Here is a 25248-nt window from a genome sequence, read left to right on the forward strand (position 1 = left end):
CTCCCTTGTGATTTTGAATCCCAAATATATGACCCTGCATTTTGTTTAGCATTAAATCTTAGCTGCCAAAATCCAGACCATTTTGTAAGCTTCACTAGATACTTCCTCATATTATCCATGCCCACCCTTGGTATCTACCTTGTTGTAGACTTTGATATCATTTGAAAAGAAACAAACTTCTTGATAGGACTTTCCATTATTGTTTACAAAAATGTTGAAAAGAAACCATCTGATAACTGCTCCCCGCAGCACATCACTGACAATGCTCCTTTCCTTTGAGTGAACTCTGTTTAGCACTACCCTCTATTGCTTCCCACTCTACAAATTTGTAACCCAGTCAGTCATTTTAGGTTCCATATCAAGGGTGCTTATTTATGTCCCTTCTGTGGAACCACGTCAAAAACTTGATGAAATCTAATTAGACCATAACTAGCACTTTTCCCTGATTCAACTCTTTGATCATCCAGTCAAAGAAATGAATCACATTATCCTCTGTGATAGCAGCAATTCCATTAACTTACCACTGAGGACAGATTAACATAGTTCCCAGCCTACTCTGTATATCTGCTTTAGTTACTCTTTATATCTGCTTTAGTGAAGAGGAAACCTGTCTGCCCAGAGGTCAGACAGTAGAGCTGTCTGGATTTCTGTAAGTTCCTTCAATACTCTCAAATGTATCCAATCAAGTCTCATTAGTTTGCCTACTTTTAATTTAGCTAGCTCCTTACAAATACAGTCTTCTGAAAACTGCTTGAGGCCCACCTCACTTTGATTCCTATTTGTATTTGTTTTCTGATGCTCTGCATCCAGAGGTGGAAACCGATTTATACCCAGTCCTCTCAAGGGATTAAAATGTACTTTACCCCTGGAAAATCCAACTCCTACTCCATTGGGCTACTCCTCGAAGCATTTAGGACATTCAGGGATCGATATTCCGCCAGAAGTGCTCAGCGTTTTGCTGACCGCTGCTGGCATCATTCCTGGATATTCAATGCCGAGCCACATCCAGGCTTGGGAACTGAATATCCGGTTTTGCGTAGCCAGTTAACACATACTCGATTAAGTCCGATATTCAGTACAACCGGTTATACATTACCGCAAAAAGGGCCTTTTTTTACAAAGCCACGCTACAGTTTCTCAGTGCGGCAAATGAGAGGAAGCCCATTCAATTCCTATGGGCTTCCTCTCATTTGCTGCTTGGGAATCGCTAGCACGGCTTTGTAAAAGAAGCCTAAAGATAGGATTGACTTGTTAAGTGGTACTATTTATGTGGTTAATCTGGCTGGGTAAGTGCTGAATATTGTCATTTAACCAGTTAAGTGTTGACTCCGCCCTGGAATGCCCCCAAAATAGGCAGTTTGCAGTTCACAGCTAACTGGTAATTTTCAGCGGCACCAACCGTTTAAGTGCTGCTAAAAATTAAAGGTTAGCTCCGAACAGGCGATTTAACCAACCACGAGCTATTTCTGGCCGGTTAAACACTTTGGGGCCGATATTCAGACTGCGGGAAGCAGTTCGGCTAACTCCTGTGGCCGGTGATGAGAACGGATATTCAATGTCAGGCTGTTTCTAGTTACTAGCATTGAATATCTGGTTTCAGCGTTGGCCAGTTAAGTTTATAGTGGCCAAAGATAGGCCTGCTATTTGGACGTCCAGGTTTGGCTGCCAAACTTAGCTGGCGATGTGCTTAATATTAGTGGATAGCCAGTTATATTATGTGATATAACTGTTTAGCTGCTAACCCCCGGATTCTATATAGACCGCTTAAATTTAACCCCCGGATTCTATATAGACTGCTTAGATTTAGGCGCCAAAACTTGCACAGATTCTATAACACCGCATGTAACTTAATTGGCTTAACAAGCTAATGAGCGCTGATAACAGCACTTAACAAGCAATAATGAGCACTAATTGGCACAGATTAGAATTTAGGTGCACAACTCGCTAAGCGTATTCTGTACTGATGTGCGCCGAACTTCTAATGTACGGAGGCAAAAAGGGGCATGGTTATGGGTGGGGAAATGGGCATTTCATGGGCTTTCTAAAATTTAGGCACCTAGTTATAGAATATGGCCCAGTGTACCTAAATCTATGCACCAAGATTTACACCAGGTTTTCGTTGGCGTAAATGGATGCGTGCAGATATCGGCGCTGAAATATCAACTAAGCATATTCTATAATCGGCACCTAAATCTAGGTGCGAATTACAGAATACACTTAATCAGCACTGATTTCAGTGCCAATTTTTTAGGTGCCATATATAGAATCTCCTCCTATCATGAATATTCAGCGGGAGATAATTGGCTATCTCCTGCTGAATATTCATGGATAGCCCATTAAGCACTATTTAACTTACCAGGAGACGTTCCTGGCCAGTTAAACAGCACTGAATATAGGGGGTATGACTATCAACCCATCAGTGCTTCATAAGCTTCACAAACATTTATTGCCAGTTCAACCAGCAAACTTACAATGGACTCTTGAGTCACAGCAGACTTTAAACATCTCATAAAAGCATTTATCATTGCTCCCCTCTTGGTACACTTAGACCCTTGCCCCACCCATTTTGCTTTACATATTGCACTATACATTTAAGAAGATTTGTACATATAGCACTATATATATAGGAACAATTCTAGAACATAGGTGCCAACATTTAATGTGACAATTCCACGTGTAAATGTGTTGATTAATCAATCAATTTCAAAATAGTAGATGCGATCTCAATGTATGGGCTCAGCAAACATCTCCAAAAAAGAGGCCCAGCGCTAATGCAATTTTTCTTCTTAATTCTTTATTAGAGTTCATATAAGAGCTGATTTGTAATAAGAAATTTTGCAGTAGCGCTGGGCCTTTTTTGGAAATGTGTTGACTAATGGCATTTACACATGTATGTGCACATATAAGCACGCAAATGTCAAAATTTCACCTAAAATATGTGCATATCTTACATAGCATGCATTTGTGGGGGGGGGGGGGGGGTACACACAAGAGTGGAACTAGGGCACAACATGGACGGGGTTCAAACTTATATGCGTAACTTACTAAACACTGTAAGTTATGTACGTTTCTTCACACTTAGTTGCCAACACACCAGCTGTATGGATGATGTAAGTGCTTTACATCTGTCAGGTGCCTATATACCCAGCTAGGCTAGTATTTCATAAAGGAAAGAAGTTACCTACATTCCTTCATATAATAAGCTCCTACCACATACCCTGTTATGGTACTGCCCTTATAAAAACGTATGTATTTTTTTAAAAAATAGATACTCTTTTGGCATGGTACCAAACATAGAACTGCCTTTTGAATATTGACCTGATAGAATATAATAGTACCTAAGGATCATATGGCCCATCAAGTCTGCCCAATTTACTCTCTGGTGCAATGCCATGCTGCTCTCTGGTCTGAAGATATTTGGACTACTAACTCAAGAAATATTTGACCTGTATCCTAAGATTACATAGTTCCAGATCTCTAAATATAGAGTCCAGTGTAACCTGTTCATATTATTTGGGCTGCTGGTATGCAAATTGACTGATTTTAGCAAATATCATCAAGATATACAGGCCATGCAAATAAATATGCCTTAGTCCCCCTAAGGAGTTCTGTTACCTCACCAGTGATTGAAAATCCCTCCTTAATGAACAAGGATCCCAAGGGTTGCTAATGCACATTTCACCACTATTGTAAAGCATTCAATCCAGGGCAGAATAACAAAACACTGCAGTCACAAATACCCACAATAGAGGGACTTGTCATTTGTTTGTAGACAAAATATAAAAATAGAAGATGATGATAAAGACAGTGGAATGACAAGACACTCCAGTCATGTTACTGGACTCCATAGAATAATGCTGTGTCTTTCTAATCCTCGAACACTTCCAAGAATAAAGGGGGAAAGAGTTCTGTGGGGCACTCCACCTTCATGTGCAAGAATCGGCTAGCATGGCAGGCTCCAATCATTCGGAGGTCAGTCACCTTCATCAATAGCTTTGGCCAAAAGTGTGCAACCTTGTGCTTTCTGTAATTGATGTAGTGTTCAAATGCCAACAGGAACCCTTCCTGACATTTCTCTATTCTCTCTACACTGATGAGACCCGGGCGATCTGTAGACAACAAGGAAAGACATGCTGAATGTTATTAATGAACGTAAAAGGACCAGGCACTTAACTCTTGCAGGAACTCCTAAAGCAGGTTACCAGTTAATATGTATTAACTTGCCAATTGATGGTTTCATGTTAAACAGAGCAAAATTGAAAACTAAAAGAAGGTAAATTGGAAACTTCAATTCATACACAGGTAAAGAAGACACACAATGAGGCCTCAGATTTCAGTGATACCAGAATTCTGATGAGAGGTACATTTGTTACTCTGGCAATGACTGGTTAGAGATTGTTTCAGTAGAGCTTTCAAATTTATGGACCTTTCTAATTTAAAAGCTTTGGGTAGATTCATTGTAACTCAGAACTACTGGCATTCTAAGGTTCAGGAGTAATCAATAGAAATCAAACAAAATAAAACATGGAAAAGAAAATGAGATGATACCTTTTTTATTGGACATAACTTAATACATTTCTTGATTAGCTTTTGAAGGTTGCCCTTCTTCGTCAGATCGGAAAAAAAGGTAAATAAAAAAGGTATCATCTTATTTTCTTTTCCATGTTTTATTTTGTTTGATTTCTATTGATTACCTCTAAAAGTGGACTAACACGGCTACCACACCTCTCTACTTAAGGTTCAGGATAAACCTAGCCATATTACCATATTACAGAGCATATGAATCTACATTCTGAACTGGTATCCCAAAGAGAAACTGGGTGATTCATGGGCTTCCAATGATCTTCACTATTTTGAATTGGGGGGAGAACAAACAAACAAACAAACAAACAAACAAACAAACAAACAAAAAAGCCTTCAATGTGAGAGCCAGAATCAGTCTTTGATAAAATGGTCCTAGAGTCCTGGCTATTAAGGGGGAGGGTGTTCCTCTCCAGTGATGTAGCCAGTCCAACTGCACAGATGAATGTGTGTAAATAAAATTAAATTTGCTTCTTCAGACTCTCTCTCTCCCCCTTAGCTCATCTTGCCTCCCCAACCCAGATTTATCAAAAAAACTCTTTTTTCCAATATAAACTCTCCCCCAATCCTACCCTAATCAGTCTAAACTCCACCAGTCTCTCTTCCCAGTCAGCCATCATCCGGTCCACAATCCCTCAAAGCTGTGTTTCCCTCTTGCTGTATAACTCAAACTCACTGATGGGCAGATTATTGAAAGCCCCGCACTGTTTCAAACAGCGCTCTAAAATAGCAGTGGAACAGCGCAGGGCTTTACCGCCCCTATGATCAGAGATAACAGTATGCAAATTTAAGCACGTTATTATCTCTGATCATAGGGTAAAGTGCGGGAGGAACCTCCCACACTTGTTTGACAGATCTGGGCTGTAAAACGCCCAGACCTGTCAAACACAGGGTCTGGAGGTCCATGGGACCACCAGACCCCTAGTACCCCCACCCTGAGCCAAGCGACACGGGGGCTGGAGGTCCGGCGGGCCTCCAGTCCCCCGACACAATTTCAGGGGGTGCGGCTGGAAATCCAGTGGGTCTCCAGCCCCCCCCAACACAAGTTCAAGGGGCTAGAAATCTGGTGGGTATCCAGTCCCCCCTAACCCCCCCCATCATCCCCTCACATGGAGCCTTGGTGGCTCAGTGGGCCACAGGTCAATCCCCCCCTGACCAGGTGCTCTACTGGCCCTTCCCCACCCCCCTATCTTCATTGGAGGGAGGTGGCCTGCCTCCCTCCCTCCCATCGGTGCTGCCTCGAAAATGGTGGCACCCAGCCCTGGGCACCGCCATTTTTGAGGTGGTGCTGATAGAAGAGGAGGGAGGCCACCTCCCTCCTCCAATGAAGGTAGGGGATGGGGAAGGGCTGCTAGACCACCTGGTCGGGGGGGGGGGGATTGACTCATGGACCACTGGGCCAGCAGGGCTCCATGTGAGGGGATGCTAGGGAGGGGTTAAGGGGCTGGAGACCCACTGGACCTCCAGCCCCCCCTGAACCTGTGTCGGGGAAACTGGGTTGGGGTACCTGCACCTGAGGGGGGAGGGCGGGCTGCTGCTACATTGGGGGGGGGGGGATTGGGGAAATGGGGGCCTGCTAGCATGCAAATGAATGCTGGACAGAGCTCACCATTCCTCCCCAATGGTCTGCAAACCCTAACGCCAGCTCCGAGCTGGAGTAGGGTTTGCCGCGGACAGCGCACGTTACTTGCACTAAAAAAAAAAAAAAGCTGTGTTTTGCATGTATTTGCATGCTAGTGCATTCAGAGCCCACGAGCGCATTGTTTCACATGGACGGGGCTCTGATCATGGGGCGGTAGCAAACGCAGGCGCTAGTATGGCACTAATAGCCTCTAGTACCTACATTTGTTTCTGATCATCGGCCCATGAGAGCCATACAGTCCTGAAGGAAAACAAAGCAGTTGTTCTGGAGACAGTGCCAGTAGAAAGCCTCTGGACAGGGTGGGGGGAAGTATACATCATTGAGGGGGTCTTTTACTAAAGCTTAGCTTGAATTAAATGCAGCAGATGTCCAGGAGGTCAGTAATCAGCCACTGCTGAAGAACAGTGCTGATGCCTGTGAAGCCAAGCTCCCGTCTGTGACTAAAGAAGCGGTGAACCAGAGCATTGGACCTGGATGCCATGAGATTCATCAGAGGAGTGCCTCACTTCTGGGTGATGAGGTGAAAAATCTCTTTTGACAATGCCCACTCCTCTGGATCCAGGGAAGTCTGGCTGAGGAAATAGGCCTGCTCATTGTCCACCCTGGCAATATGAGCTGTGGAATGCAGGGGCACCCAGAACTCCACTCACTGAAGGAGGAGACAAGCTTCAAGTGCAAGCACTGTTGTCCGTTCTCACTGTTGATGTAAGTCGCTGTTGTCTGATTGTCCAAGAGAACACGGACTGGACGTCCCCGGAGCATCTCCTGGAAGAACTGGAGAGCCAGCTGCACCACCTGCAATTCGAGATGGTTGATAGACCAAGCAGCTTCCTCCAGGATCCACTGCACCTGAACAGAGTGGTGAAAGCAATGAGTCCCACAGCTGCAGACAATGGCATCCATTACCACCGCAACCCATTGAGGGGTCTGTAATGACATGTCAAGATGAAAATAGTGTGCCTGCAGTCACCAGCTCAGGCTGGCCCTTGCTTGAGGGGACCAGCAGAAGCGATGGGCTTTGTCCTGGGACAATGGGGACCAGTGGGAGAGAAGCGAGAGCTGTAGAGGTCTAATATGAGCCCTGGCCCAAGGAACCACCTTGAGAGGCGCTGCCATGGATCCCAGCACCTGGACATGGGCCCAAACCTGAGGGGCCTGCAGCTGGAACAAAGCACGAATGTGGCCCTGTAACTTGATTCACCTGTGATCCGGCAGGAAGACATGACCCTCTAAGTATGTTGAACAAAATTCCCAAATACTCCACTGACTGAGTTGGTTGAAGTGAGGAACTTCCCCGATGATCCGCAATAATGACCAATCTCAGAGTCTCCTTACGGAAATGGCGGACTTTGAGGGGCCAATTCAACCACTTGAGGTCCAATACCGGCCAAACTGAACCTCTTTTCTTTGGGACCACAAAATAGAGTAGTGGCCCTATTCCCTTTCGGGGACCGCAACCAATTAACTGCCCCTAGTGAAAGAGCTCCCGAAGCGTGACAGCGACCACACACTGCTTCTGAATGGCTTTGCATGAGGAGACCAAGAAAAAATTTGCGATGGGAGAGGTGAACCCTAACTTGTAAATGTCTCTGATAATGTCCAACATCCATTGGTCTGACGTTATCTTGGTCCATAAGACACCCCCCCCCCCCCGATGACTGAAGGGGAAGAGTGGACCTGAACCCCATCATTGGGAACCGTGGGCAGCAGGAGTCACTTAAGAAGTCTGCTGAGGAGACTGCTTGTCTCCACGAAAAGGCTGTCGTGACTGATATGTGGGCCTCTGAAAGGACAGGGCCCAGCCAGGTCTGTAACGCTTTGCATCCTTCAACTGAGGGAGGGAATGAGTCTGACGTGAAGAGGCATGGGGCCTATCCTCAGGCAAGCGCTGACCCTTAGAGTCACCTAGCCTCTTCACCAACGTTTCCAGGTTCTCCCTGAACAGAACCTTCCCCCAGAAGGGAAGCTTGGTAAGGTGCTGTTTAGAGGTCGCATCCGCCAACCAATGCCAGAGCTACAGGAGCCATTGGACTGTGACTGCCAATGTGACCTGCTTACCTGAAGCTCTGGGCAAATCATAGAGGGAGTCCACTAAGTACACCAGCCCAGTCTCCAAGGCAGGAAATTCCAGGGTGGTGACATTCTTCATATCCGATAGCAGATCAGTTGCCAGCTGTACCCAGGCCAAACAAGCCCAAGCAGCATATGAGCTGAAAACGAAAGCCTGGAGAGACAAACCTGCAATAAAGGAAAGAGAGTATTGTCCAACTTCCTACCCTGGGTGTCCTTGAGGCAAAGCCACTCTCCACCAGAAGCATAGTCCTCTTGGTGACTGCCGCCACCAAGTAATCCATCTTCAGGAGCTGAAGCTTTTCCAGCTCCTTGGAGGGAATAAGGTACAACCTACCCATAATACTGGCCATCTTAAGCCTGGCATTCGGCATCTCCCACTGCACAGAAATGAGCTCCTGCATCGCCTCATGTACTGGAAACGTGCATGGGGGCTTCTTAGTACCCGCCATCAATGGATTGGAGGCTGTCGAAGGATGAGCAGGAGCGGAAATATTGAGAACCTTCAGAGCCTTGGTGATAAATGAGGGGAGTTCCTCCTTATGGAAAACAAGTACCACTGTGGGGTCATCTGACTCATCTGAGGGCAGATCTCCTCCAAAGGTTCAGGCCACTGGAAAGCCACAGAGAGGACTGAAAGCCCCCCATCCAAACCTGGGGGAGGGGGGAATGAGGAGAAGTGGGGTCCATTTCTGGCACCAGGTCCACCCTCCTCCTCTTCACCACCACCACTAAAGGGGACCCCAAACCCTGTGAACCAGAACTCTGAACAGAAGCTCCAGGAGGAAAGGATCTCTTCAATAAATATGCCTGGTGAAGTAACCACACAAACTCAGGTGAAAAGGGCACCTGAACAGGTGGCAGCGAAGGGTCCACCCCATAGGAGGTAGAGGAGGCAGCCAAAGAGCCTGGCAGGCCCGCAGATACAGGAAGAGCAGACCATCTCAGTGAGGGGAGCAGAGCCACAATTTTCCAAAATGGCTATCGGTGACGGGCTTGCCGAGGAGTTGGAGAGTGTAAGAATCAGTAGTACCCACCATGATAACCACCCCGCATGCCCCCCACACGCTCTACACTGCTCCTGCCACCAAAAAACCCCATCTGATGTGAACCGTGAGAAGGAAAAGCAACCGCGTCAAAAGCAAAACTAAAGCGTGAGCCCGGGGGAGCTGACAGCAATTAACAATTTAAAGCGATACTCACCGTGGAACCAGAGAGGAGGGCTGCCAGATAGCTGAAGCTGCCAAAACAGTGCAGGAAGGCTGGATTTGTGGTGCCTCTCAACTCTCACTGCCCAGATGCCACCCACAGACTACAAAGTCCTGTGGAAGCTGCACCCCAAAGGGGACTTCTGCTGCCTGAGCCCAATTTAGAGTCCCAAGGGGAGGATTACCTATCCTATTTTTTTTTTTTATAAGGGAGGAAGGAGAAGCCTGCGGCCGCAGGAGGAAACAGGGTGGGGAGGGACCTGGTGCCACCAGGTGTACCCCAGATGGCACCAGCCTCGCCAAAGGTCATGGGCTCAACTGAACCAAAGGAACTGGAGCCCAATGCAGCAGAGACCAGACACAGATGGTAAGCTGTCCTCAACCTGCTGGAGATACTGACTGACCAGACTACAGGCTGTCCTACATATCTCAATTCAGTGTTCTCTATCTTCACCTGCTGGTAGATGGACATAACCCATCCATTTCTGGATTCATCTGCTCTGATGACAAGGAATCTTTAATCCTACTAATGAACTCACCATCCAAATATTCATCACTGATGTCTTCAGGAATATCTTGGACCACTATGTAATAGTCTACCTATTCATCAATTCAAAGAACATGAAACTCCACGACTAACCTGTAGCTTCAGTACTAGAGAGTTTTTAAGAATCTGGACTGTATGCAAGATCAAAAAAGTGCCTATTCATTCAATAGGAGGCTGAACTCAGTTAAATTACATTCTCTAGATATTAAAATGGATCCTTGGACAACCCACATCATACAACGAGCAACTTCTTCAAGCATTCAGGACATTCTGTTATTGTGACAGGCTGGATTCTATTACTTTTTTCTTTCACTAACTCCCCCCTTAAAGTTACCTTCATATAGTAGCCTTGCTTCGCTTTCCACAAATGTATCTTCTTTTCTCCCTGCCTTTCCTCCCTAATTTAATGTTCGCTGCTTCCCTTTCCCCTCTCTCTTTCTCCTCTGCTTGATGTTCCTCTTTTGAACCTGTCTTCCTCCCTTCCCCTCTCTCTCTCTCCTTCATTTCATCCTCTTCATTCCCTTTCATCATGTTTCTTACCTCTATCTCTTCTCTATCCTTTTCTCTCTCAAGTATCTCCTGCTTCCCTCTCTCCCTCTTTTCCTACATTCTTTCCTCATTCCAGCATTTATCTCTCCCTCTTTCCTACCAATTCCTTCATCGTCCTCCCCTCTTGTCACTGCCAGAGCAGTTGAGGCAGTTAGGTAATGGGTGGGAGGCAAGATAGCCCAGTTTGAACCAATTTTGTTCTTGCTGTAGACTGACAGCAGAAAGGATGACCCACATCAACAAGTAAAAGGAAGCACAGTGACCAGAAAATTGGGAGCCTTGGATACATCATAAGATCAATGTGATCAAAACAAACTATTCAAGAAATGCACAATATGTCTATTATGGCTGAATTCCAATCCAGTTTTCATGAATTGATGATTGCAACTTATCCTTGAATTGCAGTATGTTCTTGTATATCACTGCCTTCCTCAACTACGTTTGGTTTCACTAGGATGACAAAATGCTGTGACAGTACATGTCACGCTATCCTATGCACTACAAAATATCATGGTGTTCTAAGCTAGTCTTGAGAGCGAATTTAGAAGGGCAGGGTACAAAAGAAAAACACACAAACTGGTGGCAGATAAAGGGGAAAGGGAAAGAGAATGGGATTTGATATACTGCCTTTCTGTGGTTTTTGCAACTACATTCAAAGTGGTTTACATAGTATATACAGGTACTTATTTGTGGGCAATGGAGAGTTAAGTGACTTGCCCAGAGTCACAAGGAGGTGCAGTGGGAATCAAACCCAGTTCCCCATGATCAAAGTCCATTGCACTAACCACTAGGCTACTCCTCCACTCCAATAAAGCCATCTTCCTAATTCTATAAATGGGCACCTGTACTTACATGCCACTTGTGCGTGAATATACCAAATACTAGCACTTTCATAGATAAATGCACACATAAGCACATAAGTGGCAGCAAATCAACTAAGCACTATTCTGTAAGGGTGCATGTAAATGGTATAGAACGTAACTGCAAGAGGGGCCTTCACAAGGGCTAAGCATGGGAGAAGAATGGGTTGTAATGCCACTCACACCCGCTACTTACAGAGGGGCCCTTTTACAAAGGTGCGTGAGGGCCTACGTGCATGCAGTGTGCGTCAAATTGGCATTACCAGGTTTGGCACACACCAAAAACACACGGTAGAAAATAATTTTCTATTTTCTACCGTAGAGGCGTTCCCGGAGGTAACGAGCAGTTGGCGCTCACTGGTTGGTTACTGCATGGGTAACGCGTGAGCCCTTACCACTAAGTCAATAGGTGGTGTTAAGGGCTCAAGCCGTAAATAGACGTGCACTGGTTTTCATTTTGCCACCTGTCCATTTCCTGGCCCCCCAACCCCTCTTTTTTCCCCAGATGCGCTGGAGAAATGGTCCAGCGCGTGTCCAATACACACACCCATATTACCGCAGCCCACTTTTTGGCACACCTTTGTAAAAGGCCCCAGAATACTTTAAGATACATGCGTGCTTGACACATTTAGGTACCCACACTTATACTATGTCTGTGGCTTTAACTACAGGCACATAAGGCCCGATATTCAGTGCGAGTTAACCAGCTGGGAATGGCCGCCGACTGGATAACTCGCGTCTCGGTGAATAACCGGTCATTTTCAGTACCATTTAATTGGTTATCGCTGCTGAAAATGCTCAGTTAGCACCGAAAATAAAGCCAATGATGTTGGGGGTGTTCCTGGTTAACTGCCGATATATGGAACTTAACAGGCCAAGCTTAGCGGCCAAATAAGATCGCATAAAAAGCAGGCCTATCTTTGCCTATTAAGCCATGGTCGGTTAAGCCTGAATATCGACTCAGCCAGTCATGCATTTGTCAGCATTGAAAAACCCAGATATTCAATGCCGGTCACTGGAAATGGCCCTATGTTGAATATCTGGGTTGAACACAGGCAGCCAAAGTGCTGCCCATCACTGGCTGAGTATCAGGGGGATAAATCTTAGATGCAGCAATGCTGGGTTACACCAGTATTCTATAACGGAATCAGAATGCCCAGATGCTGCTAAAGAATAGGTTCTCCCCACACAGAATCAGGATGTCTAAATGAAGGTGACCAGGAATTGTTCCCCATATGGCCTACCAGTCTGCCCTTCCACATCAACTGCTAATCTCTACTATCCTTTCCTTAAGGATCCTCTGAGCTTGCCTCATGCTGTCTTATTTATTTGTAGCATTTGTATTCCACATTTTCCCACCAATTTGCAGGCTCAATTAAGGCAGAGTCCTTGTCTCTAGCACCTCTGCTGGGAGGTCTTTCCATAAGAAATGTTTCTACTATCCCCTTAAACTTTCATCCTATACCCCCTGTTCCAGATCTTCCTTTCAATTAAAAGAGGTTCGTCTTCCATGCACTTATGCCACAGAGTTATTTAAATGTCTCTATCATTTCTCCCCTCTCCAGCCTTTCTTCCAAAGTATACATATTGAGATCCTTAAGTCTGTCTCCATATTCATTATGATGAAGACCACTGCCCATTTTAGTACCTGCCCTCTGGACTGACTCCAACCTGTTTATATATTTTTTTGAAGGTGTATTCTCCAGAACTGTACATCTAAATGAAGTCTGACTACAGACTTATACAAAAGCACTCAAGCACTATCTCCTTTTTCCTGTTGATCATTCCTCTCTCTATGCACTCAAGCATCCTTTAGGTTTTTGCCCTTCACTTTTTCTACCTGTTTGGCCACCTTAAGATCAGTCACTCTTGAGTTCCACTAAAAGCTTGACAAGTGTAGCTTTTTCTATTCTCTTCCCACCATTGCACAGGGAGACTTGCAGTTCCAACCTGATACATAGGCACCATGTCTCCGCCCCTAGGTAATAAATATCATTGTATTTAAATCCACATCCTTTACACTATCTCTTGCGGGTTGTTTATTTGAGTTTCTATTGACAAGCAAAATTTCCTTCTTCAAATTTCCATTCCGTTCACGAGCACTGATGCCAATTTTGATAACTGTCATTCGTGCCAAATGAAATTAACCTTATTCCACTTCAACAGTAGGGGGAAAAACACCAGGAGGTCAATATTCAATGCAATTTAACCAGCCATAAATGGCTACTGGCTGCTTAAATTGCTGGTTCAGGGCTAACTGGTCATATTCAGCAGCACTTAACCAGAAAGTGCTGCTGAAAATGACTGGTTAGCACCTAAAGCAAAACTGGCTATTTTGGGAGCATTCCAAGGGTGGAGTCAGCACTTCGCCAGTTAAGATATTCAGCACTTAACCGGCCAAGGTAACTGCATACACAGGACCACATAAAAGTCAGTCCTATCTTTATGTGGTTCGGCATAACCGGTTGTGCTGAATATTGCACTTAACTGTCTGTTTTCGCCACCCCCGTATACCTGGAAATTCAATGCTGGAGCCTGGATATGGACCGGCACTGAATTTCCGAGGATAATGCTGGTGGCAGCCAGCAAAATACTGATCACAGCCAGCTGTATATCAGGCCCCAGGTTTTCATTAATTGGAGAAATGACATACTCATGACATAGAGAATGTGCACGTCACACATTACTAACTGTATCTGATATATTGTTACAATAATGTCAACAAATCTATGTAAGCCACATTGAGCCTGCAAATAGGTGGGGGAATGTGGGATACAAATGCAATAAATAATAATAATAAATAATAACTCTGTATTGGGAGTCCGTGGAAACTGTAGGCTATCACCTAAAATGTGATATGATAGTTGCTGGTTGTACTCAGGATCAAAGGTAGCCTGTCAGAGCCTTATTTTGCAAAAAAGCCCAAACTTGCCCAGAAGAGACTTAACTCCTGCCAGCTGGGGTCTGAGCACACTGCCTCTGTGTTGCTCCTGAGTACCAAAGGATACATAGCAAGAAAGAAGAACATATCTTGTGTCTCATAGTATGCAATTTTGCCACTAAGTAATGGTGCCAACCTACTAGTAGTTATTACAGACATAAGAAACTAGAGTTTTAAAATGGGGAAACGACTTATTGGTACTGGATATTTATTAATCATTAAAAAGGAAATTATTTTCATATGTGTTTACATCTGAACAGGGATTTTGGTTAACCTCAATAAGGGAGTTTATAGGCAGGAGACACAACTCAGAATTTCTGTCCCATTATTCCGCCTCATATTCTTTTGTTTTTTTCCCTACAAAGGAAAGTATAACCAAATACATATGATTCAGCCTTATCATTTACAAATGACTTCTAATACTATAAAGACGTCAGGTAATGAACAAAATTAATGTGAAAATTCTGGTGACTGTGGGGTCCTTTTACTAAGCTGCGGCAAAAAGTGGCCAGAAGTAGTGTGGGTGTTTTTGGTGGCGCCAGGCCAGCTTTTACCGCGTCTGGGAAAAAGGGCTTTTTTTTCAATGGGCCGGGAAAAGGGTCTGCGGTAAAGCTGAAACCAGAACACGCCTATTTAGGCCTGAGCCCTTAATGCCACCCATTGATCTAGCGGTAAGGGCTCACACGCAACACGCGTGGTGACCGGTGGGCGTGTGCTAACTGCCGATTAACACCAGAAACGCTGAACACGGTAGGAAATAAAAAACATAATTTGTCCGAGCGGTATGGGCACACGCCAAATCCGAAATTACTGCCAGGGGGGCACGCTAGCCTGGCGGTAGTCTCGTTTTGGTATGCGCTACGTGTGCATACAGCCTACCGCACCTTTGTAAAAGGGCCCCTGTATGCACTAACCTGAGGACATGAGGAGCACGGCCTGCAGCAAGGCGACTTCGGTATCATCCAGGTTGAATGAAGACAATGACATGCCCAGGTCAAAAATTGCATCAGACACAACACCAAGTCCCCCGTTTTTTAACTGGCCCCTGGTCACTGCCATTTCTCCATTCAGTGTTAAGGTTTCACTTTCTGGGTCATAGCGTACTGCTGCCCGCAGGGACATGATTTCCATACAGCAGCCTTTCAGGAGGATGATTTGGTCTTCACATGGCAACTATAAAATAGGAAAAATGAAGGGCATTGCACAAAACTCTGATAAGTCACAAAATTTCTGACGAAAGCAGTTTTTGTATTTAGATTTCTTTTTCACAGGTTATATTATTGTTGTTAACTTTGTTACATGTCATCAAAGCAAAATGAGAATGACAAAAATAATGTGAAGACTACTTTCTAAAGCTTCTTAACATATTTTTTGTCTAAATATTAATATCTGATTAATAATATGATAGCTGTGTTAATAGAAAGAGCTAAGATTTATTGTGTACTCTAGAAATTATGTTTTCTTATATTACATCATACTGAATAAAAAATGTTAAACATTTCATATCCATGTCCTGTTTATTGCACATCACAGAAGTAGGACATGACACAACTCGTTTGTGCAAGAACCTGCTAAGTTCATTCATCTTAAAAGCCAGCTGCAGCTTCTTTGTTTCGCATTTTCATTTCCGTGTGGATGCCATTTGACATCTAATTTTGTCGCCATTCCTTGCAGATACAAATTCTGGGTGGCTGAATGATCTGCTTAATAAAGCATGGACGCAAACACGTATTACAATGCAAACTATTGCTACAAATTAAATTGACCTAAATTAGCTCTTTAAAATTAATTTTAGCAGTAGTTAGCAGAGGCAAAAATATTACACATGCTAAGGGATTAATATGGTATTGAGCCACACAGATTACTGCAATGGAATATATGCGGGTTGTAAAGTACAGCTTATGAAAAAAACTCCAGACAGCCCAAAACACAGCTGCCAGACTGATATTCAACTTAAATAGCAGGATCCAAAAAGAGGTGGGACAGTGTCTTGCAGCAACAGCAAGAAAAACACCAAAGCAGACACTATAAGATCCAAAGAGTCTCTTTATTCAAACAGTCCCAATGTGGCCACGTTTCGCCAATTAGGCTGCATCAGGGGTCAAAAAATAAACTAACCAGGGTCACACACAGTACTTAGCCCTGGTAGTAAAACTGAGCATCCAAGATGACTTCATCAGCAGCTTCATACTTCTGTGCTGTGGTGTTTTTCTCACTTAAATAGCAGGCCTATCTTTGGCCACTAAAAAGTTAACTGGTTAGCGCTGAATATCGGCATAGCTGCTTAACTTTTTAGTGGCCAAAATTACCCCAGATATTCAATGCCGGACACCGGAAAAGGCCTGGCATTGAATATCCAGGTTTAATGTCAGCAGCAAACGGGCTGCCTGCTGCTGGCTGAATATTGGGTCCCTAGAATTTAATTGAAAACTTTTCTATTTTTTAGCTGATAAATGTAGAGATGATGATTTATAATGTTGTAAACTCTTCCTTGTATTGTACTGGTCTTTTCCTACTGTAGTATCATGAGGCTGCCACTAGATGTCGCAGCAGCCATTTTGAAGAGGAGTCATGATGATCATTGCCTGTTCCTTGCTAGATCAACAGAGATCTATTTTCTTTATTTTAATTAAAGCATTTATATTCCACATTATCTTAAATTCTAAGCGGAGCACAAAAATCAAGCATAATCAAAATACGTACAATAATACACAGGCAATTACGTATATCAGAGGTCTCATCAGCCTGCATAAAGAAAGATCGACCAGTAAGTGAAGAGTTTGCCCTTTCTGAAGAGTTGAAAAATCAACCATTTGCATGAACCCTAGTGCCCTTATTGCATTCACAAATTTTTCTATTTCCAGCAACAAAGGTACCAAATCTATATATCAGTTAACATCGCCGAGTACAACGAACTCCGATATGTCTGTACCATACTTTAAAGAATCTCAGTCAGCTGCAGAGGATCAATCCCAGCCTCTCCTAAGGGTTGATAAACTAAACAAAGTTCCCAAATTTTAAATGAGAGCATTAAGATCTCACAATCAGATATTTCAGGACACAAAATGCACTTTGAATGCAGTATGACACAGTACCCCAAAGGGCATAACTGTGTCAGTACAGACTGATCACACTGCATTAACCAAATCTGTCATACAAAACTTATCAATTTAATGATCACCAATCAATTCAAGTAATGCTTCCATATTTGGCTTTACTGGATGGACATAAAACATACAAAGTTATTCCATTAGACTGAGTAAGACAGAACGTAAGAATAGGGGCTGGATTCTATAAATGGCGCTCAAAAATGGGCACTGAAAAGATCAGTGCAAAGCGCGATTCTATAAAGGGCACACGCCTTTTATAGAACTATGCTTAGCACCGATTCCCAGGCTTTAACTTTGGGCACCAGAGTTATGCCTGCTGAAATCTGGTGTAAATGCTGGTGCCCAAGATGGGCATGCTGACCCATTATTCTGTAACAACGTGAGCAACTTTTTGGAATCACCTTCACATGCTCATGCCCCTCCCATAGCCATGCTCCCTTTTGAGTTGTGCAGTATGGCATTTAGATGCCAAGCATTATTGAATAGTGCAGCCAGATGTGCCCACAAATCCTAATTGGTGCCAATTATCAATAATTGGTTAGTGGCCAATTATTGCTTGTTAATGGCTCATTATACAATTAAGTTGTGCATGCATCTTGAGATCACACCCAAATTTTAGTGCCTTATACAGAATCCAAAGGTAAATGTCTTTATCAAAATGACCTGTGTAGGGAATGAACCATGAAGCCCTCTCCCCACTGCCAGTGGAATCAAACAGACATTTCTCAGGTGGAGTAAGTGTTAACCAAAAGTCTTAATTCCACTAGAACAGTAATTTCACCCCACCCCACCAAGATCACATCAAAGGCCAAACAAAGAAGCACTTTGGGTCTGCTTCTTTGATAGGTAGAGTCTCCCTGCAAGGGGACGGGGCCTAGAATTCCAACTCCCACAAAAAAAAAAAAAAAAAAGCAGCAGCAGTTCAGCAAAGAGATGAAAGGAAGATTATATGTATATACAGAATCCATACAAACAGACCTCTTAAATTTAAACTGGTTGATATTCACCCAGTGGCTGTCAGTATTTTCTAAATACTGACTGCTGCAAGCAGAATTAGCCCCAGATATTCAATGCTGGACCATGTCTGGGCACTGGCACTGAACACACAGGGCTAATAACTGTTGTCCTGGCCACCAGAGCTCATGTGGGTTCTGGCCAATATTCAGCTGGGACCTGCATAAGGAATGCAAAGAAAGCTAAGTTGATTACCTGTAGCAGGTGTTCTCCGAGGACAGCAGGCATATATTCTCACATATGGGTAACATCATCCAGGGAACCCATATATGAGAATATTATGTTTGCTTGTTCTTGCAGAACGTCGTGTACACCCACAATTTCCCTCCCTCCCCGACCCTAACATGCTTCCAGGAATAAGAAATAAGAACATAAGCGTTACCATACTGGGACAGACCAAAGGTCCATCAAGCCCAGTATCCCATTTCCAACGGTGGCCAATCCAGGTCACAAGTACCTGGCAAGATCCCAGAACACTAAAACAGATTTTATGCTGCTTATCCTAGAAATACATACACCAGTAGAAGTGATCGTAAGCGTATCAGATGCGTGGATATTCTGATTTACTTCAGGGACAGTCTCATATGGTCACCAGGACAATGTGTCACACCAATCACGGGTGTATCCTTCCTCTGTGACAGTTGTAATCATCGACTGACCCCCTCCTTCCACTATTTGTTAGGTTTTTTTTTGTCTGTTTTTATATTTCTTCTTTCTACTATTACTTCTTTTTTTTCTTTTTTAAATATTCCACAACTTATGGAAATGCTTTATGCCAATTTTGCTTACTCCTATATAGATCCAATAAATGTCAACAGTGTTTCTCGTAATGCACGGTTATTGCAGTAATGCTTAACACGCCCTTACACTGGGCGTCCACACTTAACTATAGCAGTCTTCACTCTGAGCTTAATTGTTCACGGCTCGGGCGACCATGCTTTTTGCCCCAAACAATAGCTGTCTTAACCGTTAATAATGGCCATCTGTACTAAACAATGGCAGTCTGCATTCTGCACTTATCTGTAAGGATGCTCGCTCGTTTCCTCCGGTCCAGGTGCCAGTTTTGCCCCGACAGGTGCCTGTTTCACTCCTTATGGCTTTTTCAAGGGGTATATGCACTGAGGACAGTCTCTCAGTCACCGCTTTCTTTCAGCTGAGGGGGGGCATGGGGGGACAAAATTCCCGTGGCCTGGGCCTCCAAGGGGGGCCCAGCGCCGGGGTCAGGCTGCCGACGCTGCAGTTCCTGGTCTCACCTGCCTGCCTCCTCAGCTCCGGGCCCCCTGCATTTGAAGCGGAAGCCAAAGATCACCTCCCTTCGGGCCTTCCCTCCCTGTGTCCCGCCCTCGCGGAAACCGGAAGTTACATCAGACGAGGGCGGGACACAGGGAGGGAAGGTCAGAAGAGAGGCGATCTGCAACTGCTGCGTTGAATGCAGGGGGCCCGGAGCCGTGGAGGCAGGCAGGTGAGACCGGGGGCAGCAGCGGCGGGGGAGCGACAGGGGGCAGCAGCGGTGGGGCCCGGCTGAGCTTTGAGGTCAGGACACTACTGTACTGGGGAAAGAAAGGATGAGCGCATTCTTACCCTTCCTCCTCCAGAACCTTCTCTCGCCCCTTAGGAAGTGTAGGATATAGTCAGTCTCCTTTGCTAAAGTTACAAGTTTCAAGTACTGATGATCAGCTCCCTGCGCTGAAACTCCCCAGGGCCGCCCCCGGGGCCCCGCCCCTGAGGTAGTCATCTTCGCCGCCCCCCCGGGCCGCTGCGCCGCAGTCCCCACCCGCCCCCCTCTGTTCGCCATCGGGCCAGGCCCTCAGCATTGAAATCATCACAGCACCTCACGTCACCTCGCTCCGTGACTGAAAGCGCAGTAGCGGCAGATTGTATTCGCCTCCCTTTGGGCCTTCCCTCCCTGTATCCCACCCTCGCGGAAGTTACATCAGATGAGGGTGGGACACCTCCAATGTTCCATCGCTGTCTGGCTGCCTGGGTTCTTAACATCTCATGACGTCAGCCAGCCTCCAGCGTTCCATTCCCCCTCATTGACCTGCCCTCGCGTCAAAACGTAATGACATCAGAGGGCGGAACAGTGAGAGGGAAGGGAACGCTGGAGGCGAGTTGACGTCAGGATGTTACCAACGGAAGGGAAGCCAGCCAGAAAACGATGAGGTACAAAGGAAGAGAGAATCGCGGCACATCGAGGAGAGGACAGGAGAGAAGAGAATCATGGGACATGGATGGGAGGGCAGGGAAGAGGAGAATCGCTGGAGGGGAGGGGAGGGGATGGTCTGGGATGGGAGGGAAGAATCGCTGGACATGGAGGGGAGGGGAGGGCAGGGGAGAGACAAAAAATCGCTTATAAGAGAGCTTTTCTAGGGCCCGTTTCATTGTTGAGGAAATAGGCTGGGTTCCACTAGTTTTTAATAAAACTCCCCCTAAATTACAAAACTGAGATGCTTTTAGTAAAACATAAGCATATGGTTCATTACAAGCTGGAATATTTATTTATTTGATGCACTTTTACCCCACATTTTCCCACATAAGCAGGCGCAATGCGGCTTACATTAAGTCAAGAGTATACAATTCAATATAGAGATGGCACAGAAACAGAATGTGACAGAAGGGGAAGGTACATGGGAGGACACGGGCAAAAAAATATTTGGAGAACTAAAGCAGAAGGATGAATTTATGGTTCCTTAACTTCCAAGTTCCCCTTGATTTTCCCATGTGACATACTGAAAAAAACATTATGAAGAGTTTTGAGAGTTCTAGTCTACCAAGCACTAGGAGTTGTCTACATTTTGTCTACATTCCAACTTGGAGGTCAAATAAAATCCTGGGTGTAATGGACAGACTCTTGTTGATGGCTTTGAAGTGAATGGTTTCATGGAAAACTCTTGGAGATTATAACTAGGGGTACTCTTCCAGTTAGGAGTGGAGGAATAGCCTAATGGTTACTGCAGTGGGCTGAGAGTGGGGAATTGGGTTCAGTTCCCATGGAAGCTCTTTGGGATTCTGGATAAGTCACTTGACCCTCTGTTGCCCCATGTACAAAAACTTAAATTCTGAGTCCACCATGGACAGAGAAAGTACTGCATATAATAAATTCAAGCTACTTTGTATCACAGAAAGGCAGTATATATGACCCTGACCCTTTACTTTTGAGATAGACAGGAACTAGACAATGAGAATGTATTTCAAATTTAAAGATGTGAACTTTTTTTGAATGCTGTATACCGGTATATGTTTTTCTAGATATCTGAAAAGCATCTCAATGACGAAGCAAAATATTTTGGTTACACAACAAGCAGTTCTCTTTTTAGGAGCAAAATTTATATTGTGATTTCCTTCTATATGTGTTATTAGGTATAACGGTAATAAGAATTTCCCCTTTGTTTCAAACAGTTGCAGAATTGTTTAGATAACAGAGCAAGCCCACAGGAAAAAGTAGCCTGAGCTAATACTGGGTAATGCAATTGCTGAATGAATTTTGGAGTCATATTTGATTATAGCTTACACTATCTGTTTTATTTGAATTTTCTATTTTCTTATTATTGTCATCTTGACAAATTCCATATGTTTCTGAAATCTTAGATCCCTCTAAATGTGGTCTTTTGTAAGCATGTTTTACTATAGTTACTGCCTCCCCCTTTGGGGGTATAAATTTATGGGTTGACGGACAAGTTGCTTTTTTTTTTTTTCCAAGATTACTCTTGAAAGCACTTGTAAATCAACAAATAACCCTCCCCCCCAACATAATCACAAGAAATCATTTGAGACCTTAATTAGGGGGTATGTCTAAGATGATGACTTAGCTAGTGAGGAGTGCCATTTGGCATCTGATATGCGTCTCTTGGACTGGAGTTACCTTCAGCCCCCCTTGTAGGCCTGATAGACACCATTGTTACTCACAGTGAGGTTCCTGAATAGGTTATTCTGCCCCTGAAGAAAGAGTCTCTCTGTTGGTACCAGAAGGGAGATGAATCATCGATCTTCCTACATGGGCAGTGAGTGATAGTGCTGGTGATGCGACTGTGGTTTGAACAGGAAACATCAAGCTTGATTCTAAAGGAGTAGTGATGAGTGGCTGTAGAGGTGCAGAAGGGAAATTGGAGGAGCTGGTGGGATCAAAACAGAGGCAGCTACTTAGAACTAGAGCTTGTGAATTTGACTCTCGTATTGATTCTGTGGAATTTGTTGGGATTTTCCCTTCTTGTGCAGTCAAGAAAAGGCCTATTGAAATGCCCAGAGGTTTTTAAGATGGAGGCACTGTGGCAGGCAATAGCCAGTATGCAGACTTTTTTGTCTGACAGATTCAAAAGTTATCTAACCAGATGGAGTTGGAGATCTTTGAAATTCCAAGGTGAAAATCCAGATGTCTGAACAGAGGACTAAAACTGAATAAACATCAGAAAAGTTGGCATTAAATAGAAGCTTGACTTCTACCACTAGAGGGCACTGGACACAATTTAAGCTTGATGCTAATGGGACAGATGTGAACAGAGATAGCTTCTGCTCCTCCACTAGCTACTAGGAAGACCCTCAGTAGGTGCTGGGGGGTAGGAGATTTCAGGATTAATTGATTTGGAACCAGCCCTTTAAAACATAGTAGGTCTTGCTATCTTTATGTTGCTGCAGCTAGGAACAAGCAGTGATCTTGGCTGCAGCAACGCAAAACAAAATTTACCATGAGTCGATAACCTGTGCTACTGAGCTAGTGAATGTTAGTGACTCATGCAGTAAACTTTGCTGTAGTAAAATATTACATTTTAATGCAGCTTACTTAGGGGTCCTTTTACTAAAATGCATTAAGAAATGGGTTTACCACATTTTAACATACAGGACTTTCCTGCACTCTGAGCCCATTTTTAATGCAGCGATAAAATACAGCTTTTTTTTCTTTTGGCAGGTCCTGCATTAATTTTTCCATTATTTATCACACGAGACCTGCAGAAATACTAATGCAGGTGCACCTACTGCCTCCTATTTAGGAGGGGCTAAGTGCTCCCATGTTAAGTCTGCTTTATCCAGTTAGAGCATGCTAATGCCTTTGCTATTTGCCCCCTAGTAGATAGTAAAGCTTCATATTGTAATTCTCTCCTTCATGACCTGCCTCAAAAACAACTCCATCAGTTTCAGACTGTTCAAAACTATCTCTATTAAATTACTCATTGTATATGCATCTCAACCCTTTCCTTGGGGCACACCAGGACATTCATTGTGGATATTCTGAAAACTCAACTGGCTGGGTGTGCCCTGAGAACTAGGTGGAGAAGCACTGCTCTATGGAGCTAAAAAAATGACAGGGTTTCATCACTGCTGTCCAAAGAACATTCGATTCCAGTTAACTTTCATATCCCGTTTAAGATCCTTAACACTAGCTCATAAAGCTTTTTATACTGGTGCAATTTCATTTTTGTATAGTGTTCTTGTCCTGTTTACCCCTTTTAGACCTCTTTGCTCTAAATCTTGTCGCTCCTCCGAGCAGCAACTGTTTGTTGTCCCTTATATATTGAAGTTTTGTTTGGAATTTGTCCGCCATTCTTGATTCCAAGTTCTAGCTCCGGTGCTGTGGAATGAACTATCATTATATATCCTTTCAGAGGTGTATCTTTTGTTAGGTTCAAGACTGCACTAAACTCATTATTACGCTTAGGCTTTTCCTTCCAAGTGATTCTTTATGGAAGAGCTTTTGCTGGCAGAGTAGCCCTATGACAGCCATCCCACCTTAGTTTTGTATGTTTGAGTCTTGTGTCTCTCTCCTTTTTCTTGAATTATACTTTGCTATTCACAGCATAATTGAATGAATTGTAACTTTTCCCTTTTGTGGTTCTTGATTGTTTTAACTTTGATTTCTGTACATTTTGAAAACTGCTTAGATATATTTTATGATTTTTGCAGTATATCCAAATAAAAATGATGATGTGCAAACATGCTAACTGGATAATGCTTCCATGCCCAACTGGATAATGCTTCCATGCCCAGTTTCCACACATGACACACTCCTTGTTAAAAATAATTTTAAAGACTGAGTACCCATGTGTGTTAGAATGTTGAATCATGCAAATTACTGCAAAACACTAACTCATTTTGCAGTATGTCTTTTCTTGCATACTAACCTGGCATTAGGGCTTAGCGTACTTTATTAAAAGGGCCCCCAAGTACCTATTTAATCCTCTCATTTATTTTTCACTCATTCAACTTTCCAGTCTCATGCACGATATCTATACCTGTTATTTGAATGTTCTAATGTGTGCTTATTAAGTGTTTCATTGGTATCATGCTGACATTGTATTATAGCTGTTATTTGAATGTTCTACCGTGCTGTCTATTATGGTATTGTTTGTATTACACTGACATTCATCGTATTTCTGTTATGATTGCTCTATAGTGCCACTAAATGTATATATTTCTGATACTGTTTCATGTCAGTTCTTTTAGGTTTCAATTTACTGTTTCCAAGTTTCCCTCATTTATTGTACTTATGTTTATATTTGGTCATTTTACTATTATTATGCTGTTAACAAAACTGTAAGTTTTATATTAAACTGTACCTGCTGTACACCACTTTGGGTGAATCTCTTCAAAAAGGTGGTTGATAAATCCCAATAAATACAAAAAAATAAATAAATAAAATGATGCCACTAGCATACTAAGGTGGTTTTAGGTATACCATTAGTATACAGAACTACCTGAGGCACTGGGTACAATTTCTTCAGATGGGTTAGTTCT

At 43.8% G+C, this 25248-nt stretch overlaps 1 protein-coding gene across 1 annotated transcript in view; it reads right to left on the reverse strand.

Moving 5' to 3' along the window:
* Positions 1 to 3579: 3579 nt before the first annotated feature.
* LOC115473286 (thyroid hormone receptor beta-like) overlaps positions 3580 to 25248 on the reverse strand; it is a 120112-nt gene continuing 98443 nt past the window's right edge. Inside the window, exons 8-9 of the mRNA XM_030208150.1 lie at positions 15313 to 15571; positions 3580 to 4109 (exon numbers count right to left, since the gene is read on the reverse strand). Of these exons, the coding sequence (XP_030064010.1) occupies positions 3868 to 4109; positions 15313 to 15571 (501 nt within the window). The 3' untranslated portion in view covers positions 3580 to 3867. The remainder of the gene's footprint in view (positions 4110 to 15312; positions 15572 to 25248) is intronic.

The sequence above is a fragment of the Microcaecilia unicolor genome, chromosome 1 (genome assembly GCF_901765095.1).
Source record: "Microcaecilia unicolor chromosome 1, aMicUni1.1, whole genome shotgun sequence".
Classification (NCBI taxonomy): domain Eukaryota; kingdom Metazoa; phylum Chordata; class Amphibia; order Gymnophiona; family Siphonopidae; genus Microcaecilia; species Microcaecilia unicolor.